Here is a 19,849-nt window from a genome sequence, read left to right as displayed (position 1 = left end):
TGGGAGAGGGAGAAAATATTTTTTTTGTGTTATCAGAAGGCAAGTGCTAAGTAATGGACAGTCTTACCACCACTGGAGGCACCTAGAGCTCAGCAGATCTGCAAACCTTTCTGGACTGTCAAGCTGTGTTGCTGGAGCTGAGCTATTTCAGGGAGTTCATTACAGAATTACGTTGTTGAGGAATAAATGAAATAGTCACAGCTCCTGCTAAGAGTTATTGATGGTAATAGCAGTCTTCCTCTCAAATAAGGCCATGTCACTGCCTTTAAAAATAGGAGACCATTCATGTGAAAAATAGTAGGTAAAGAATAGAGCTAGTAATGTAGGAACTGAGCTTTAGGTGTAGTTTATCAGGTACTGTGATCCATGGGCCACAAAGAGGAACCTATGGAGGGACAGCTATTGAATGTGGACATAAAACACAAACCTTCCCTCACTTTTAAGTGAATCAAATTTTATTATACTGAAAATTAAAGGCAGATACAAAGTGTGAATTAATCAAAGAGAAAATAGAAGCAAATCTGATAGAACCTGAGTAAAACAATTAAAAATTCTCAGACTTGCTTCTGTGACACTCCATATTATATACCACATAGCATTCATTTCTCTGAAGACTTCTTTTGTGATAAATTCTGGAAAAGAAAAAGAATGGAATTGTAGAAAGTGAAATATTTTGAGTATAGTATTTTTTTACAGAGAAATTTTAAACATTGAGATGTTTTATTTTCCTTTCTGATAAAATAATGAAAAAAAATAACAAAGTACAAGTAAGTTACGTTACTTCAACAGAAACTTGAAACTGATTATAAGAGTGAGTAATGCAAATTTCTTAGGACTGTCGTTCTGCTTGATGGTAGTGGCAGCTGTGTCTTTGTACAGCTCAATCAGGGGCTCTAAAGTGAACCTTTAAAATTTCTTTGTTTCTCAAAAGGGACTTCAAAATATTTTTTCTCTTTGTATTGTGACACAGACTGACAATCAAGAAATTTGAAGTAAGGATTGGCATTCAGAGAAAAACATGTTTTAGTAAGTTTTTGTAAGGAATTTGTGAGTGGACAAAATAAAATACTAGTTGAAAGGATGTTATTATCATCTTATTTCTCCATACTCCCATCTTCCATTTAACTGGAAGCTGGAGGTAAAGGTTAATTTAGCTCCTAAATGCATAATCTTTTGCAGCTTTCAATAAAGTAACAATTTATATAAGTCCCCCATAGTGCATCTTTCTTGTGCTAAAAGCATATCTTTAAATTTTTCTTTGTGCTTCCTTTTCTATAGAAGTTATATTCCTGGACATTTGGAAATAAGCTGAAACAAATGGGTACTGGAGCATGTCTGCATCAAGAGGATATCTAAGCATGTGCATAGCATTAAAAAACTGCTTATCTAAAACCACTGCCAATCATCCTAAAGGACACCTTTAAAACTAAAATTCTCAAACACTTAAAATATATAATGAAAACGGCATACCATTTGCAGAATTTCAATTTCTGCTTGAAGAGTCTCACAGACACTTTCCCAACTATCATCTTTGCATTTTTCCAACTCTTTCTTAAGCCTGTGTCCAAAAGCAAATAAATTTTCAGGTCAGAGAAGTGTTGCTCGGTAACTTATTTTTCAGCTTTGGTCCCAATTCTCAATTTGACTTGTGTGAGAAAAGCCTCATTGATCTATTTCCCTGGTCAGGATTTAAGTTTGCTAGTTAGACAGATTTCTGGACTGTGTTGTTTCCATAAACTGTGAAAGATATATGGCCTCGCTAGTCATCACATTCCTTATTTAAACACATGAATTGCAATGGTGATACTTAGAAAGTACCACATGTTACTGTTCTTATGTCACCTGGGTATCCTCTTGTAGCCTCAGCTGTGGACAGAATTTTGGATTAGATGGGTGCTGTGCTGCCCCTGTGCTAGAATTGCTCCACACCCCTCAAGAAACTCCACAGCTTTTGTTCCTCTTCTCTCCCCCCTGCTCCCACTATTCCTCAGCACTTACTGTTTCCCAGTACTCTCAGCCAGGAGTTCTCCAACTTTTCTACAGTAAGGATTACTTTTAATATAGATATTTCTCCATTAAAAGATAGTTTAGTCTTGCTAAAAGGAGATACCTCAGCTCTGCACATCAATGACTGTAGTGGTTTAAATTAATACTTGGTAGGCCCAGAGAAATCTCTGGCAGAGCTTTCAGTATTCTGATAAATACAAGGTGATGAGATTATACTGGGTCTTTTCATGGCTGTCAGAAGAAAAGCATAATGACAAAGATAAAGTTGTTTACCTTTAATACAGTTTCAGGAAACAATCTGAATGTTCTGGAACATACAAACAGACTGAAAATATTCTGCTTGTCATGAAATAGCCAAACCAATGCATTAGAGCAGGACCATGTTTCTTCTGAAGTTGAAACAGAAGGTAGCAACTATTTTTGCTTTTATATACTATAATAGACAATAAATTATTTGACCTTGCTATGGAGATGTACCTCTTTAGCTGTCCTAGTGCAAAGAGAGTTGATTTTCTACACAAAAATGGCTTTATTAAAAGGTGTATATTTAAATAGAGGAATAGCTTAGTCACTGTGCAGCTTTCGAATAACAGACTAAGACTGGACTGGAAGTTAATTTTGCTTTTCCTGTGGAAGATGCAAATATCTTACCATCAATATGGAAAAAGCATGAGCTCTATGTCCTTGCATTATAAAGGAGTAAATGTCCCTTCTTTCAGAAATATTTCTTATAACACAAGAATCAAACAGGGAATTTTAAACTTGCTTCAAGAAATGAAATTTTCGGTGTATTGAAAACATTGTTAGTTTTCAGTTCATTTCATTGAGAGAAGTTCACTTCAAGGTCTAGGATCAGCTTGTGATCTTGATTAAATCTGCTTAACTTCATTGCCTTGTCTCTGCATTCTTTTCTCTCTGTGTTCTCTGCTGGTGTGATATTAGAACCCTAATTTGCTTGGGACAAACAAAAGCCCTACTTAGTTTAATTTACTTCAGGAAAAGACAGTGTCCTGGTCTCAGAGAAAATGCTGTCCCATTGTGTGTCACACTGTAAAACTGATGCACAGCCTGTTCGTCACTTGTTAGCTAGGAATTATTCCAGTCCATGCTAGATCCACATTAGGGATAGAACAAGCAGAAGATCAGCAATAGGAGTTGCTTATTTGTGTCTTGGGATTGTGAATTAATTTCTGTTGATGATGTGCTTTGAACCTAACATTTTGTGTATGGATTTAAAATTTTATTTCAAATATTTCATTAGACTTTTAACCCTAGTGACAGCACAATTCCTTACATAGCATCAGGTAGTGGTGGTACAAGACATTCATTCAAATGTGGTGTTTAATTCTTACATTAATCAATTGATTCTGCTTTCAGGTCTTCCTTCTTTCTTATTTAGAAGCTAGATAATTACAGTATGTGCCAGGAATAATATACTCACAAAATAAGAGCTGTCTGTTAGGTTACAGTCTACAAAATTAATGCATTGGAGACGCCTGAGTTACTGAATAAATGATGAAGTTTTACCAGAAGGAACGTGAGACAATGGAACTATTAAAAAAAAAATGTTTAACCTGAAAGCAGATTCATTTTTTTCATTTTACATTTAAGATAAGCAGGATATTCATATTCATCTTTTCATTATCAGATTGAATGTGCAAACCAATTATTCATGAAACTATACTGTCTCGATGGAAGGCAGGTTCTCTGTCACCTTTGAAAATGGAAAAAGATGTAACTTGTGCTAGAACAAGGATTAATTTGACAATTATACCCTTTTTATGACTATGAAAAAAGGCAGATCTCTTGGGAAAAATAATCTGAAAAATCACATTAGCATTTGGCTCCCCATGTCCTTTGGTTTTGTTTTATTTTTAGCATTTTGTTCCCCTTGCTGACAATAAAATATAGCTTTAAAATAAGTCATTGCACTGGACTAACAGTGTCTTGGCAAGTCACAGTATCACAGGCTGTAATGAACAGCTGGAGCTGAAATGCCACATTTGCAATAGCTAAACCTAGCCTTAAATCAAGTAGGTGGGAAAACAACATCAGCATTTTTTGGATGCTAGCTTGTCCTAGACCGAGCTCTGCTATCAATGGCCCATTTTCCATTAGTCTTGAATGCTAGAAGTGACAGAGATGAAGAAGGAGGAGATCACTGAAGATGATCGATTTTGCAGCTCTGAAATGAGCCCAGCTATTAAATGTCATTGGCATTTGTGGTTGATACACATTCTTCTTGAATTTCAGCTCTATATGCACGTGGCAAAGAGGAAAAATAATTTGAAATCAATACATGCTGGTATTATAAATTGAACTATGAAGAAAATAATGTTATTGTCAAACAGGTCTCTGTGCAAATCATCCATAGATTCAAATAACTGGATCAAGACTTTAGTCTCCAAAAGCTGCATTCTAAGAATAATTTTCTGTAAAGAGGTGTTAAAGTAGAAATAATTTCTGTAGAAAGTAGGGCTAATATGTGAGGGGTTTTTTTGGTGGGGTTGAAAGACCCTACCTAATTGTTGTTGGAATTGCAGGAGGAACAGACTATCTCTTAGCTATGTTTAGCTGACACAAGTACAAATGTTTTCCATATTCTCCTTTTTGTCTTTGCCTTGTTTATGTCCACCATTTTATTTTTTAATCATAAATTGGAGGGAAAACATTGTGGTGTGTTATAAAACAGAATTGCTTGACACTGATATACAGGGCATAGAATCCATGGTAAAAAATGAAATTCCTTAAGAAGCTATATGTAACTTGAGAGTACATATCTTGATTTTCTGGGATTTCACCATGAACATCAGGAGATACATTTATCAATGTTTTAAGATTTTATTGGGACTGAAGAAAAGTATTGAAGACTTAAGTTTATTGTCTCAAGCTCAGGTAGAGGCAAGACATTGAGGTAATTCTGTCAGTTCAAGACTGGGTTTAAATACTGTGCATGTTTCTACAGTGAGAGCAAGATTTGGCTGGTATTTACAATTTGCTGACACTACTAAACAGAATGTGCTATTTATACAGTTGGAGAAGTCAATAAATTTCAGACTATTATCAATTGATTGAGGAAGAGAAAAAACAAGTCCTAAATGGAATACAGCATTCCAAAATATAAAGTCAAGTACTTGAGTTACACAATTAAATATAAAACTCTGTGCTTGATGGAGCAGGAGGATAATAAAATTAAACAAGTGATCTAATAGTAATAATAAAGTCTAGCAGGAAGATGAAACATGAACACAAAGAAGGTACTAGACAACATAACAATGGAAATTAAATGCAAATGAAAAGAAATTTATGTATTTTAAGTAAAATAAGAAATTTTCAGCTTTTGCTGTCCTGGATAAAATGTTAAGTGTAAAACACATAATTGCCAATGATTAAAGCTTGCATTTTGTGAATGTTGTCAGGCAACTATTGATAAGAGTAGTCAGAGGTCTTGACAAGTGTGGTGGTATTTTCCAAATACATAAACCATCACAAGACATATTTAAGGAATATATAATAATAGGTGAATAAACATGGAAAGGTTAAGGCACACTAAATTAAATTGCAAATCTAGGATGAGATTTGCTTTTGTGCAGACAGCAAACCAAGTTGTGTGGATTATTTTTCATTGGAACTGTAAGAATGAGCTACACAGGAAAGAAAAAATACACAAGCATGTATGTGAGATGTGAAATGAAATGTGTTTCTAAGGGTCAATAAGATTCTTATTGAAAAGCAGGGAAAGTAAATAGGAGTCAATGGTTCTTCTAGTTCAATTATCTTGATTTTTCTATTGGACAAAGAAAATTAGATTTTAATTTGAGTATATTAATATGGCTACTTTATTGCTGAAGTTAATGTCTCTGTTATGTACTGCTTTCTTCATGTGTATAACAGACTCAGAGGTAAAAGGGATTTAGAATTGTTCTTGTTTCATTCTGCTTTATGGGCTCTCCATGCTCTGCTCATCTCCCAGGTTGAATGAATCTTTCTTGACAAGAAGGTGAGAGATGTGTACAAGTATTCTTACACCCTCCTGGTATTTTTTTGGAAATAACTCTTTCTTTTATCTCGTGCACAGCTATATTTTCTTTTGATGTTTATAGCTGTATTTTGCACACACAGTATGCTCAGACCTCTCTGCTTTCAGCTACCTGTTATATAAGTCCCTAATTGTGTACAAGTAGATAAACTAACACTCTATACAATCATATTCCTCCTTTTTTTAGTGACTCTTCTGCAAGGTGTAGAGTTTAATTAAGCTAGTGCTGTCTTGAAACACTTTCTATTCTAAAGACATTAATTAAAACATTAAGCAAGACCAACTGTGATTGTTGTTACCTTTGAGTCCCAGAATTTTAAATTGCAGACCTATGACTGTTGTTACTATTACTCATTTCTTTACTTAATTTTTTTAGTGTGTCTTCCCTAGGTTAACTAGTATTTTTCCATTTGGGATTGCATCAAATACTTTATAAATGTCTAGATGGATGGCATTGGAATTTTCTTTGTCTAATCTATCTGTTGTCTTATCAAAGAAAGGCATCATTAGTCAGATTTGATCTGCTTTTTGTAAATCCATTCTACAATTCATAATAGAAAGCTATTTTAACATAATTCAAGCTATAATAGTTCCACTAGGCACTGCTATTAAAAAGAAAAGCTCAAAAAATCAATGAGGAGATTGCCATTGAAAAACCCATTTTGAACCACATATATTACTCCAGAGACTGATATTTTCTGATTATAAAATTTAACATCAAATTAAGTTGCAAAAAAAAATTTAACCTACCAGAAGAATGCATGGGGCTGAGGCAGTCTGTTTTTTGCATGAACAATTTGTTGAGCTCTAAAGGATATATTCCCTGTGTGATTTGTATGAAAGAAATTAATTTTTCCTTCCTAATTTTGGTAATAGAGTTTCTTTTTCTGGATTATGAAGAATAAGAAGGAATACTGTCATTTAGGATTTAGACATGTATAAAAAGCTGTGAACTATTTACAAAGTAAGCAGATTTCATGCATTTCCTTTCTGCTACTTCTTTTCTGAAGTAGAAGAGAAATTCAGGTTTCAAAGAAGCATTTTTATCCTCATTCTACCTTTTAAATAGGTTGAAAGATATCTATTTTAGGTAGAAATGCTCTGATTTTAGTCTAAATGAACTTCAACTAGAATTATTTCTGGGCTGTTTTACTTAAGGCAACACAAAAATTTAAAATTAAAATGTGAAAGAGGATAAATAATTAACACAGTAATTACAACGAATACAACAATGAAATGCCATAGTTAGGAATTTACTGGTATCAGTTAGTCTCTGTTTGACTCCTGCATTGTTCCACTTAAGTGATGTTACTTGCTACCTGCCAGGGAAATGGGACTCCAGAGAGCTGATGCCAAAGTTCTTTCCTGCTGTTTTGTGTTTGAGGATGGCATTGGCAGAACAGATGATTAAAACAAGGCTTTTGATCTTAATTGCAGCTCTCTTTAGGGGGAAAAAAAACCCAATGAAAACCCAAAAAAAAAACCCCAAAAAACAACAGCAAAAAAAAAAAGGAAAAATAAAAAGCCTTATTTTCTTAAAAATTTCTCTGAATTATGCACTTGTATCATGAGACTTGCATTTTCCAAGGTGCCTGCTAATTATATCTGTGCTTAACATTCCAATTCTGGTTGGATTTTTTTCTGCATCCAGAGTGGATCAGGACAAGCCTCTACAGCAGCTCCAACAGCTGCTGGAATTACTGGTGTGTGCTTCTCGTGACCCTTTGCAATACTTTGATGGATTTCAGAGAAATTTTATGAAACTGCAGACGTGGTATGGGGCATTTTTCTCAGATCAAAGATGAATTGCTGTAATTTGAATTAGCTGGCTACGCTGTTCAGCTGAAATGCAATTTACTTTTAGATATATACTTAATTGCAATGAAGATTCTTGCCTTGCCAGCTACTTTTGATATTGATTTCTAAGCTGGGACTTGGGATGTGATACAGTAACAGACTTGCAGGGTGATCTGGGAGCTACATATATCAGGTTATTGATGCTGACTGTCTCTCATGTTTGTTCTAAGGAAGCATCAAAAAAAAAAGTATTTTTACCACTTAATGTGGTGTGGTTTCCAGCTCTGTAAAAAATAAAATCAGATTTTGTGCTATTTCATAGGAAAAAAAAAAGTATTTCTGATCCACATTACATGTGTCAAAATATTATCCTTATGTGTAATAAAAATGATTTTCAGTGAAAAACTAGAATTCTGTTCTAGTATGGGGATAAAAAACCTGATCTTGTTAGGCTAAAAAGAGTTGTTTCTCAGACACAGAAGGTTCAATCACATTGATTTTAATATGACCAAAATTGACTCCTGCTAAGATACACAAGTATATGAGTGTGTCTCAAGAAGGAAAACCTCCAAGGATGAAAACTGTGCAACCTCCCTAAGCAAACTGTGCCTCCTCATGATAAAAATGCTTTTCCCTCAAACTTACTCTAAATCTTCTTGTTTCAACTTTTGCTTTTTGCCTTTAGTTTTCTTAGTGTGCAGCACTGTGCAGATTCTGCCTCCATCCTCTGGATGATACAGAGGTACCAGAGAGTGATCAGGTACCCTCCAGGGCACTATTTATATGCTGCACAATTTACAGTGTCTAATACTTTAAATCCCCTTTCATTCTCTTAATTCAGTAGTCCAAACCAAGAAGTGATGAGTAGGCTTTGTTAAACAAAAAAAAAAAACAACTTAAATAACTGCTAGAGTTGTATGAGTTTGATAAAGTTTGGGGTGGCTCTAAAGCAGTGACAGAGAGGCAGACAAATGAGGATTGTCTGCTTGGCTCCACTGAAAAGCAGAATCTATTAGTGCTGACATGGAAATACAGCAGCACAGCTCTATTGCTTCTGGCATCTGAGTTAACTTTTTCAGGGCTATCTCTCTCTATGAAGCATTGAGCTTTTCTGATCAAAAGCAAGTGCAAGATAAAAATATGATTTAGGCAAATCTGTCTTAAACTTTCTCCAGTATCTGAAATGAAAAAAATGTTCCAATTTTAAGAAAATGTGTTCAGTATATTACTAGACTTCAAGAAGGGCTTGCATTTTGTGATAATGGTAATAGCATAGGAGCACTTTATTTTTTGCACTACATGCAATTATCAAATAATGTTAGCTTATCTCTACCATATAAGGAGGCATTTCATGAAATAAGAAAATCTCATCATCCTTCTTGCCTTGGTTGTAAATGACACTTGCTGATTTTGCAGTTAATAGAATTTAATTTGTTTTATCCAGTTTTTCACCCAGAGAAAGCCAAAGTGTTGTTCTGAAGAGCTGTGAGTTAATTCCACTGCCTAGAAAGACACACATGAATTTGACTGATCCTTAGGATCTCAGTGGCAGAGCTGGGGATTAAAAGCATGATAATGCTGGCTACTTCTGTACCTTGCACACAGGAAACCTGCTCTAGAAAATTAATTACACAAATTTGGATATTCAGTGGCATCATGGCAGTAAACTATTCCAAGGGAAGTATGTTAGTTGGAAGGAAGCTGACAGCCTCGTGTATCACAACCCCAATATATCATGATTGAATGAATAATGTAAAGGAGTGAAATATAATGTGCTGTCCTGGAGAATTGTTACTGTTATTATTATTTACACTGTGTCTTCTCTGTATATGTTGAATGCAAATTTTTTGCTACTGTATGCAGGATTGTGAGCTAATTAATTTTTATGCTGAGGGGATTTTGGCCATGTCTCAACACCATGCAAGAGGTTGAAGAGAGTTAGTAATAGGGCTGATATATCATTTTCTTTCAAAAACCAATATTCAGCAAAAAATGGGTCATTACCAAATCGTCTTTCAGAAAATTGCTCAGGGTTCTCTGCAAAGTTATAACTTTCCATTGAAAGTTTTCAGATTAAAAAAATGCCCGCTATATTTATTTATTTTTGTCAAAAGCTTAGGGATATATAGGAAAAACCCTGTGATGGTAATATAAGTTGTGATTGCCTTAATTTTTGTCAGAGAATCTTTTGGTCTAGCTTTAGAAGGAGGAGTTCCTTTGCATTGCCTATTAATTATTTTTTTGGCTTTGTGCACCACCACCATTCCTGCAGCACCTCAGGAACTGAACCTCCACCCAAGCAGCTGCAGTTTGTTCTTGCTCTGGACTTGACTGACACCCCTGCTAACACTTGCAGTTTTGGGTTCATTGGGGTGTGGATGTGAGGGTGAAATGCTGCAATCAACAACAGGACTTGGGGCTGACTAATAAAAAATGAAGGGTTCTGCTGATTTCAGAAGGAATGTTGTACATGGAAGGTAAAATAGTTATCAGGACTAAACTGCAGTTACACTCCTAAAATTAAATTAGGAACTGATTAATGTGAGGCTTTTACCTTAAACACTCAGGATCAGTCTGAGGTTTTTCAGTGACTTGGACTTTTTCTGCTTCTAAATCTTTTGTCATTCTTTCCGCTTCCCTGATTACTTTCTCAAGGTCTAAACATGAAATCAGAATTACCCTATAAATATATATTAATCATCCATATTCAAAGACCTTCTACATATTCTAAATTTATATTTTCTAATATTTCTTCATGAAACTTTTTGAAGGGTAAAGGCATCTAAATAAAGAAAATTAATTATTATTTTATTATTGTAATCACATATTGCAATCTAGAAAATTTCACTCTTTTCTCAAACAATTTAGGACCATATTTACTGCTTTTCTTAGCTCTTACTGTGACACCTTACTTAGATATTGGTAAAAAAAAATTGATGAAGCACTCATTTACATTATTTTAATTCAGATTTCAAAATACTCCCTATTGCTGTGATCACCCTTGACACAGAAGATTTTAAGTAATGTTTATGTTGACTTTAAGTTCTTTGAAACATTAAATTCTACATTTAAGTATATGACTTACCAGCAAAAGCAAAACTTTCTTTCATATTTACAGCTCATGATTCAGCAGATCTCTGGACCTCAGTATCAATGACATTTAAATTAAATTGCGTTGAAAGCCATAATATTTGTTTTAATCATGTTTTAAAATGATGTATTACGTATTGTAAAAAGAAAATGAAATATTGTTACTACAATTCCTTTTGCTTGAGAAAATTGACAGAAAACATTTTTCAAAAGCATTTGTCAAGCCAGAAATAATTATCACAAGAAATAGTTATCAGGCACACCTTTGAGCTCACTTTGGAGAGTAAATAAATCCTGCTTTAATTCATTCTTCTGCAGCTGGAGCGCATTTAACTGAACATTTTCATGTTCCATTGACTCCATTTCTAAGAAAAAATACGTTTTAAATTAAAATGCATTGCAGTTTTAGCATTCATGATTCAATCTTAAATATTCTTAACTACTTCTACCAATCTTCAGCTAGTCAAAAGAACCTTAAATATAAAACCAAAATAAACTAAAATAATTCATATATAACACAGTTCACAGGAAATTATGTCATATAATGCATTCAGAGCTATGAAAGAAAATGATTTTTTTAATGTTATTGAGCTGTTCAACGTATTTTGTTGTCTGGGCATAAAAAGAATGTTTTGCTTTACAGTTAATTCAGCCATAAAGAAAGGAAGATGACTGATTGAATAGGTGGAGAACAGACATCTCTCAGCAGGACTGAAAAAAACCCTCTTCTTAATATTTTTGGTGTTATATATATTTGAACCTTACTATAAGACAGCATCTGGAATTAATTGTGATTGTTTTTCTACCAACTGGAGGTCCTCACATAACTTCCTTGTTATGAGTTGCTTAAACTTTTCACTTCAGAGTTGTCAGTGTGCCCAGGAGTGTAGCAAGCAAAAAGACAAGTTGTGCCTCAAGAAAGGTGCAATTAAAGGATGGAACTGAGATGGCAACTGAACTTAGAGAAGAATTTTGATCACCCTCCAGGTACTACTGATCATTTAACTGCCCAGCTCTGCGTGAATATGTAAAAAATTAAATGCTAAAAGTGGCACTTGACACCAAATGCAGACTTTTCAGTTGTAGATGAGTATCTTAGCCACAGGAAATAAGAAAGAAGGTGTTACCAAGTGCAAGCTCCAGTGGACAGTCATTTTTCAGTATCTTTATAGCAGATATGGGGAATTTAAAGTGCTGTTGCTTGGCAGATCATGAGGTTGGAATGGACTTTGAGGGGTCATCTACTGCATTCTTCTCCTGAAGGCAAGATCAGCTGTACCTCTTGTTTCTGAAAAATGCTGGTTTGACCTTTTATTGATAACCTTTGGTAATGGACACTCCGAATTCCTTTGGTAATGCAATCTTCTAAGTCAGAGAGCTTCAGTTGTCCACTGTTCTTAAAAAGATTCTTAAGCTGTCAGACAGACTCTCCCTTATTGTGCTTTACACTTGTTACTTTTTATTCAGTTCGCTACAGGTATAGAGAATATATTTATTTTCTTTCTACAGGATGCTTATACAGTTTGAAGACTGATACCCATCTTTCATCAGTCTTTTCCTTAATAGCTTAAATAGTCACAATTCTTTCATTTTCTTCCTTCTCATGTGCTCCAGAACTCTGATCACTCTCACTGATCCTATGCGGATTCTCAGCAGCTGGTCCATACTTTTTTTTTTTGAAGTTTAAGATCAAAATGAGATGCACAGCACTCCAGTTCAGAGCTTAACTGCCCCAAATAGAGTGAGGAATTATTTTCATGTGTTAGAGGTCAGGATTCTGTTTGTGTCTCAGTGTGGTGTTGGCATTCTGATGTCGTTGACTCATGTTCAGCCTGTGATCCATGACGACCCCGAATTCCTTGCGGAAGGGCTGCCCTGCAGTGTGACCCTGTGCTCTGAGAGATCCCTTACTCTGTACCTTAGCTGAAAATCAAGCTGCACTGTGGCAGTGAAGAACCAGTCCCACAGGGCATCTGTGTCTACAATTCTTTTGAAGCTAAGGAAATGCTGAACCACAGGTGATTCTAATCCTAATTCAGTGGCTGTGGATGACTGTGAGCTCTGTGCTGGCTGAATTAGACACTGGGAGCTGCCCCTTTAGGTTGGCTCCTTCTCCTCACAGTGCTCACATCAGAAAGGCTGAAGAGGACAGGGAACAGAAGAGCCTTTAATTCTGCTTGCTATGTCAGACCACACTTTCAGTTCAGTGCTAAACAGCTGTATTTTATCGATTTGTGTTAATCCAAGATAAACTGGTTTAATATAAGACTTACCATTTTTCAACAGAGCTGCCTCATTCTCTAAATCATTTATTTCAGTCTTGACTTTCTTTTTAATAAGAAGATCCCTATTACTTGTTAATCCATATTCATTGTTAAACTTTGTTATTTCTCTGGTAAAATTATCTTCCTCTTCAGTAATTTTTCTCTTTGCATCTGCCTGAGAGAAAGAAAGGGAAGGCTGAATATTCAAGTGAAAAAAATGAAAGTCTTTGTTAAGTTAGGCAGACTGAGACACACTGTTGTTTTTTTATCCTTAAATTTGTAGTAGGAAAGTAAATAAAATTTTAAAATGTAAAAGTAAAGAAAATATTTACTTTTTCTTGTAAGAGCTACAGCTCTATCATTATGCCAGTTGTTTTAAATTTATGTTTTCCCTGCAAAAATGAAGTCTATTCTTGATAACAGCATTTAAAAAATTACTACATTATGTTACAGACTTGAACCTGCAGATTTTCCATTCAATTCATATTGAAATTCAAAAATTCTGTTTAAACTCACTAGCATAGTATGGCAGCTCTTTTTTTCCAGCTTGTTATTTAACTAAATAAAAGTGTTGTTTAACCCTCTGCAGAATGTAGATGCACTTTAACTCCTTTTATAACTACCAAGAATGCTATTGCTGATAGAAAATCAGAGATCAATTTTCTGGGGAAAAAATATTCAAAAGAGTAAGGTTATATTAAATTTCTTCTAAGAAGTCTTAATTGACAGCTAAATTAAATAGAATAAAATTATCAGGAAGAAAGAAAAGCTAACTTATATACCAAACTTCACACATATACTGGGAATACTTTGGGCGATGCAGAACTATGACTAAAGTTAAAAAGATATCTGCCTACAGATTTAGGCTTAATACTGGTGCTTTGTACTGAATGTTTAAAATTTAGCTCTGCTGATTTAAAGAGCAAATACAGATGCAGTAAAGACTGCTCCTCTGTGGCATTTCTTCACATGTACAGATCCAAGAAGCCTCAACAAAGTAAGAGGAAGGCAATATTCAGGTTAGCATCTGAGAGAACTGGAAAACTTGTTGTAAGTAGCTACCTTTGAAGAGGTGGTGAGGTGTGTCTGGCATCAAAGAGATTGTGTGCCATGTCAGGATTGCTAAACTGTCCACATTTGCTAAAATGTGGTGTGGGCCTCCCTGGGGTTTTCCTTTGATCCTTTTCAGTATTTTTTACTGTGGATGAGGCAATCCAATTTAAGGCAAGGCTTCCATAGCTTACTTTTACAAAGGAAATAATCTGTCAGAATTGGAGTTCACTCACACAACAGCAAACATTAAAAAATTAAGTCAAGAATATAAAATCAGCTTTGGAGATAAAATTCAGCATACACTACCTTAGATCATGGTTTAAATAAAATGTGAGAATTTATCTAAGTTTATGTGGTTACATACACTAATATAAAAAACCAATAAAAATTTCCTGATTAAGACATTAGCTTTTCCAGATTTTCAAATTTTAAAGATGATTGCTGTTGTACAGTAGAAAAGAGCTGTGTGAGTATCACAGCTGGAAACATACCATGATTTTAAGAAGACTGGTTCTTTGATTAATAAGTTCAGCTTTTTGTTTTTCTAAGCTGTCTTCACGTTTCTTCAGAATTTCTACATTGAACTGCTTTACAGACAGATGCTGAACCTTCCAAAAGGAAAAAAAAATATAAAGTTATTGTTTAATTGTTTCATATGCTCTGAAATTGTACACAAGGATCTTGATCCAGTTTAAAAAGAGTAGGCACAGCTGCTGGACTGACAAAAGCATAACAGCTCTTTTTTCCCCTCAATAACCTTTAAGTATACTGCTAAGATTTTGAAAAGTCTTCTTTCTTTGAAAGACTCACTTACTGGTGCTCTGTCTATCTAAAATGGCATTTTAAAATCTGCTAGGTTTAGAAGAAATTTTTTTCAGGATCCTTTAGCCAACATAATTTACTGTCCTCCATTTCACTGTGTAAAGCTCATCATGAACCAAATGAGACAATAATATCAGAATAATATCTGATTATTCTGGGTTTTGGCTGAATGGTTGTACGTCATCCACTCTGCAATGCTACCATGGAGTATGCAAAGGAGAGTGGGATATTTTTCTGAGCACAATTTTTGGAATTTTTAGCTGAGGAAGGGTGATGGGAATTAACTCACTGGTTATTGACAGTTTGATAATAAATCCCCCAAGCCCTAAACCTCAATTTTGCACCTAGGTTTATTTAGAGTTTTATTACTTTTAACCATTAGTTTATCTGATATGCAGGTATGCTGTTCAACCACTGCTTTTTCAAAATTTGCTGAAGGCTTCTTATTTTTCTAGCACATCTACTGTATCATCATCTAACCAAAGTGCAGATATGTGGTGGGATAAACTATAACAATAATAGGAAGCGGGTAAGTGTTGTAGAGTCTTAAAGGAGGAGAATCATTTATTTGATGGAGTGTCAAGTTCTCTTGACTCAGAGCAATGAATAGGGAAAGCAAAGTTAAGATTTGCCCACAGAGAGTAAAGGCACAGGGTAAGTATCAGGAATTAAATTGAGCAGTCAGGCTGATTCACAAGTGTTTGTGTGTATAGAAGCAGAAAAAGCCAAATAAGAGTGGTACTACAGTGGTAAAAATGCAAATATTTTAAAGTTAAATAATGCACATGATTGTGGAGAGGGCACAGATGAAGTACATCTGATCAAAATAGAAAGATCGTGGAATGAAATGCCCAAAAGTGCAATGTGAGTGTTGGAAAGCAAAGACTAGATTTTTCCTTGTCCCTGATATGTCCAGAATGCTAAGTGTGCAGGTCATGCTAGCTCAGAATTTATTTCACATATGAATTCAAAGAGAGTAGGTGGTCTTACATCACTGTATTTGCAATACTGTACATAACTAGCTTTAATGTAGTTTCTCCAAGATGCCAAAATTCATCTATGCATTTGCAATCAATTTTTTAAAGAAGTCATTGAGCTACAAACAGCAAAATGCTGTAATTTGGGTTCTAATTACATGGTACCTGGTTTTAGAGAAGAGAGGGGAAAATTGCATTTCCTAGGACTCTTTGATTGACCACAGGCAGTGTCTGTGAAATAGATGTCAAAAAACTTCTGAACTCAGTCTCAGTACCTTAGTCAGGCATCAGCTGCTGAGCGTGCACATGGTGGGATATGTGTGCTTGTAAAGAACTTCAGTTATTTGGTGTGGGAAAAATTGAACAGCATTAGCTGAACAGCATTATTTAATATTATTTGAATTACATGAACTCTTGCAGACATATGTAAAGCTAATTCCTGTAGTGAAAAATAAAATAATGTCAATAACTATATAATCTTTAAACCTAAATACAGTCTGATTGAAATGCATTTTTCTATTCCATTATTTTCTGTATAATTTCCTATCTATAAATGAATCAATGTCAGACTAGGCAAGCAAGTAAAATGTATTTTTGTGGACATCAGTGAGAATATCATTAATACTGGTCAGTAAAGCACATAAAATTTAATTAGAAATAGTTCTTCAGCTCTTCCCATTAGTCATTTACAATAATGGCTCTACTCTCAGGACCTTCTGTACCTACCACATAAACCTTGATTATAAATCACAATGCATCAATAACAAATTAGTAATATAAACATAAAATTGTGATGTTCATAAATAAACTTATGAGTAAGACTACTGAGGACTTCACCTAACAAGCAACATCCAGATATAATCTGTGTTGGATAAATAAGTTACTATTTTAAAGCACCTTTGGGCTCTGAGATTGTGGCATGCATAAATGTGAGTGTCTGAATAACTGCCTGCATGATTATAGTCTCAATTTGCAACTAGTAAATATTTGTAAATTAGTTCTATTCTGATCCCTTCTTAGCAATGTTGATATATGTATATACATATATAGTTTGTTACAGAAGGCAGAAGAGACTGTTTTAGAAAGGATGTTTTAGGAAGGATGAAAGTCATCCCCCAAACATTTATTTTCACAACTAGATGAGGCAATATCCCAAAGGTTCTTGAAGTTGTTTATTTAAATGATAGGATCCAACAGCTCTGACTTCAAAGGAGGCACCACATGCTTTCCTGTTGTGAACACACATTCTGTCAGCACAGACACTTAAGAGCACAGGGGAGGGTATTTAGACTTAATTTTCAGACACAAGCAAATGGATTTTTACATAATTTGCAACCACAGGTGTTGTTGGTGAAAAACTCTGCAAAAATGGTTGCTTAATCTGAAAATACATCTGCAGTTTGATTAAATGGAAAGAGTAATAAAATCACTAAATAGATTCAGAAACTTTCCTCTGTCTTTAGCCTTCCTAGAAAAACACTTAGGGTTTGTAAGCCTTAACTGTAAGTTCACAGAAAGATCTTCCGTATATGACTCAAGATCCTGTGAAATAAATACAGGGAATGTTTCCATATATTTTCTGTGAAAGGCCATTAATAAATGGCATTGGGCAACCAAGGGATGTGTTCTGCACGCTGGAGGAAAGTGCTGTAACAAGCTGCAGGATGTTGAAACAGGGTATGGCCCCAAAAGTCATCCTGCCCTGACACAGCCCCAGCGGTGAGGTCTGTGGGAGGAAGGATGTTGATGGACACATTTTTAATTCAAAAAGGCCCAGTGCAGTTTTCCTCCATGCTGTGTTACTCGGCAGGTGAAGCATACTCCTCGAAAGTACTTATTCCTTAAAGAACAGGTCATGTATTTGTAAACATAACGTATTTAATTATTATGTACACTATAAATATGCCTGCTCACCTTGGTTTCTAAGTTAATTTTTGCAGCGCGCAGCTCTTCTTTTATTTGGTTAATTTTTTCATAACTTCCATTTATGTCACATTTAGCTGCAAGACAACAAAAACCCGTAAGAATATGTGCTCAGTTTGTAAATCCTCAGTTGTTACATCCTTACAGAAACGTGCTGGTGGAAAGAACCAGCCATGCTGGCTCTGTCAAGCTTTCCCTGGCACGAGTCCCCTCAGGACACCCCTGTGGGAATGGGGATGGCGCCCATGGTGCCAACCTTGTTGGATGAAGCTCCTCTTCTCCCTCGCCTGCTTTTCTGTGAACTGTATTTGCTGGAAAAAAGTGTTTAAGTTCATTCCTGGCTTCTCCTGGGGCTCTGTGGGCTGTGTGGGCCGAGCTCTTTGTGAGGGCTCCAGGAGGGTCCCCACAGCGCTGCCCTCAGGCCTTGGCCTACCTGGGTTTGGGACAGAGGTCTGGGGACACGGCTGAGGGGACAAGGCTGAAGGGACACAAGGACAGAGAGGGAGGCGAGGGTTTGCCACCTTTTTTGCAGAAATGGTGGCAAGAGCAAACCTCAAGCAGAGGGGAATGTGGGTGACTGCGTGGCGGAGCCCACATGGAAAACAGGGAATGGGAACACGCAGGCAGGCAGCACGGTAGGAGCTGAAGATGTTTGGTAAGGAATAAGATAGATGACACTGAATCATGTCAAACATGGGCACATCTGTCAAGCTGGTTCTGACTAAGGAACTGTGGGGTTTTAGTCAAACAGCTCTGACTTTTTTAATTCTCTAGGACCATGTGTTCCTTACTGGTTTTCCATCATTCAGAAGCTGTTTTTTCTCTGCTGCTTCCTTTTCCTATGCAGTGACCATCATCCTTTCTAAATGTTACATCTGCCTAGATTTACTAATCTTTTGAAGACTAATGTCTAACCTGAGAAATTAAGGAAATAAAAACTGCTGTCACACAGGAGAACATGGTCAAGTTGACTCTGGAACTTACAGTAATCAGACTGAGCTTGGCTGAGTCTCTCATTTCAAGAGCATAAAATGGGCAGTGCTTCTATTCCAGTTAGTCCCAGTAAGCAAAGATCACAACACAGCCCATTTTATGCTCTTTTGGAGCATAATTGTGTAAAAATTTACAATGCTCTGACTTCCTGCAAAGTTCTGGTTTTTATGTTACTGGATGGTACACCTGGAAATGTAAGCACCTGGTTGAAAATATAATTCACATTACAGGGTTTGCTTTTACATCTTGGGAAGGATTGACTGCATTCCCTGTGGAGAATAACTATGCGAAGTGTGCCTATTTGCTTTGAGGCAGAAAAAGCCTGGAGGAATGAAACTTTATAGATTTACAGCCTTTTTAACATTGAAAAATATTAGGATTATTGACAGTCCTGTGTTATAGTATTTCTCAGAGGAGATACTGACTTAGCATAGACTGCAGCAGCAAAGTTCAGAAATTAGAAAATCTTTGACCATCAAAAACCAAAACAATATACATGAGAGTACAAATGTATCATTAAATGAAAAGCCTGTTCTAAGTTAGCAGAATGCAGCAGAATTCTGGAAAAATCTTATAGCTTTTACTGCTTAAAAGGCACCATGTTACAGCTGGTAGTGTGTTAGAAATGGAAAGACATTGCTCTAAGAAAGAAAATGTGGGTTCTGATGAAATTTAAAACCCTGAAACTAGCACATTATGTTGCAGGAAATGCAATTATTTTTTTAAAATGGCACAAAGTGCAACTGAGGGGGAAGAGTTCACCAAAGTGAATTTAGAAAATGTTTCAGAAGTGAATCTTCCTACCCAAAGGCCAAAGGAAAAGCAGATGAGTCAAATGGGAACATTTGGTGATTGAGACAGTGATTTGTTACACAGGTCTGATG

The 19,849-nt window shown here is 35.6% G+C and overlaps 2 protein-coding genes across 2 annotated transcripts in view; one reads left to right on the top strand and one right to left on the bottom strand.

The window, feature by feature from the left end:
- LOC113459632 (uncharacterized) overlaps positions 1 to 19,849 on the top strand; it is a 102,539-nt gene that overhangs the window by 65,164 nt on the left and 17,526 nt on the right. The gene's annotated exons all lie outside the window — the stretch shown is intronic.
- CCDC172 (coiled-coil domain containing 172) lies at positions 600 to 18,307 on the bottom strand. Its single transcript, XM_005489830.2, has 8 exons — positions 18,229 to 18,307; positions 17,964 to 18,049; positions 14,742 to 14,858; positions 13,207 to 13,372; positions 11,197 to 11,298; positions 10,398 to 10,500; positions 1,471 to 1,558; positions 600 to 632 (listed from the first exon to the last, which is right to left on the bottom strand). The coding sequence occupies exons 1-8, from the start codon at positions 18,305 to 18,307 to the stop codon at positions 600 to 602; spliced, it is 774 nt and encodes a 257-aa protein (XP_005489887.2).

This window comes from Zonotrichia albicollis, chromosome 7 (genome assembly GCF_047830755.1).
Source record: "Zonotrichia albicollis isolate bZonAlb1 chromosome 7, bZonAlb1.hap1, whole genome shotgun sequence".
NCBI lineage: Eukaryota > Metazoa > Chordata > Aves > Passeriformes > Passerellidae > Zonotrichia > Zonotrichia albicollis.
Note: the sequence above shows the minus strand (reverse complement) of the source record. Positions and strands in the feature narration are given on the sequence as shown.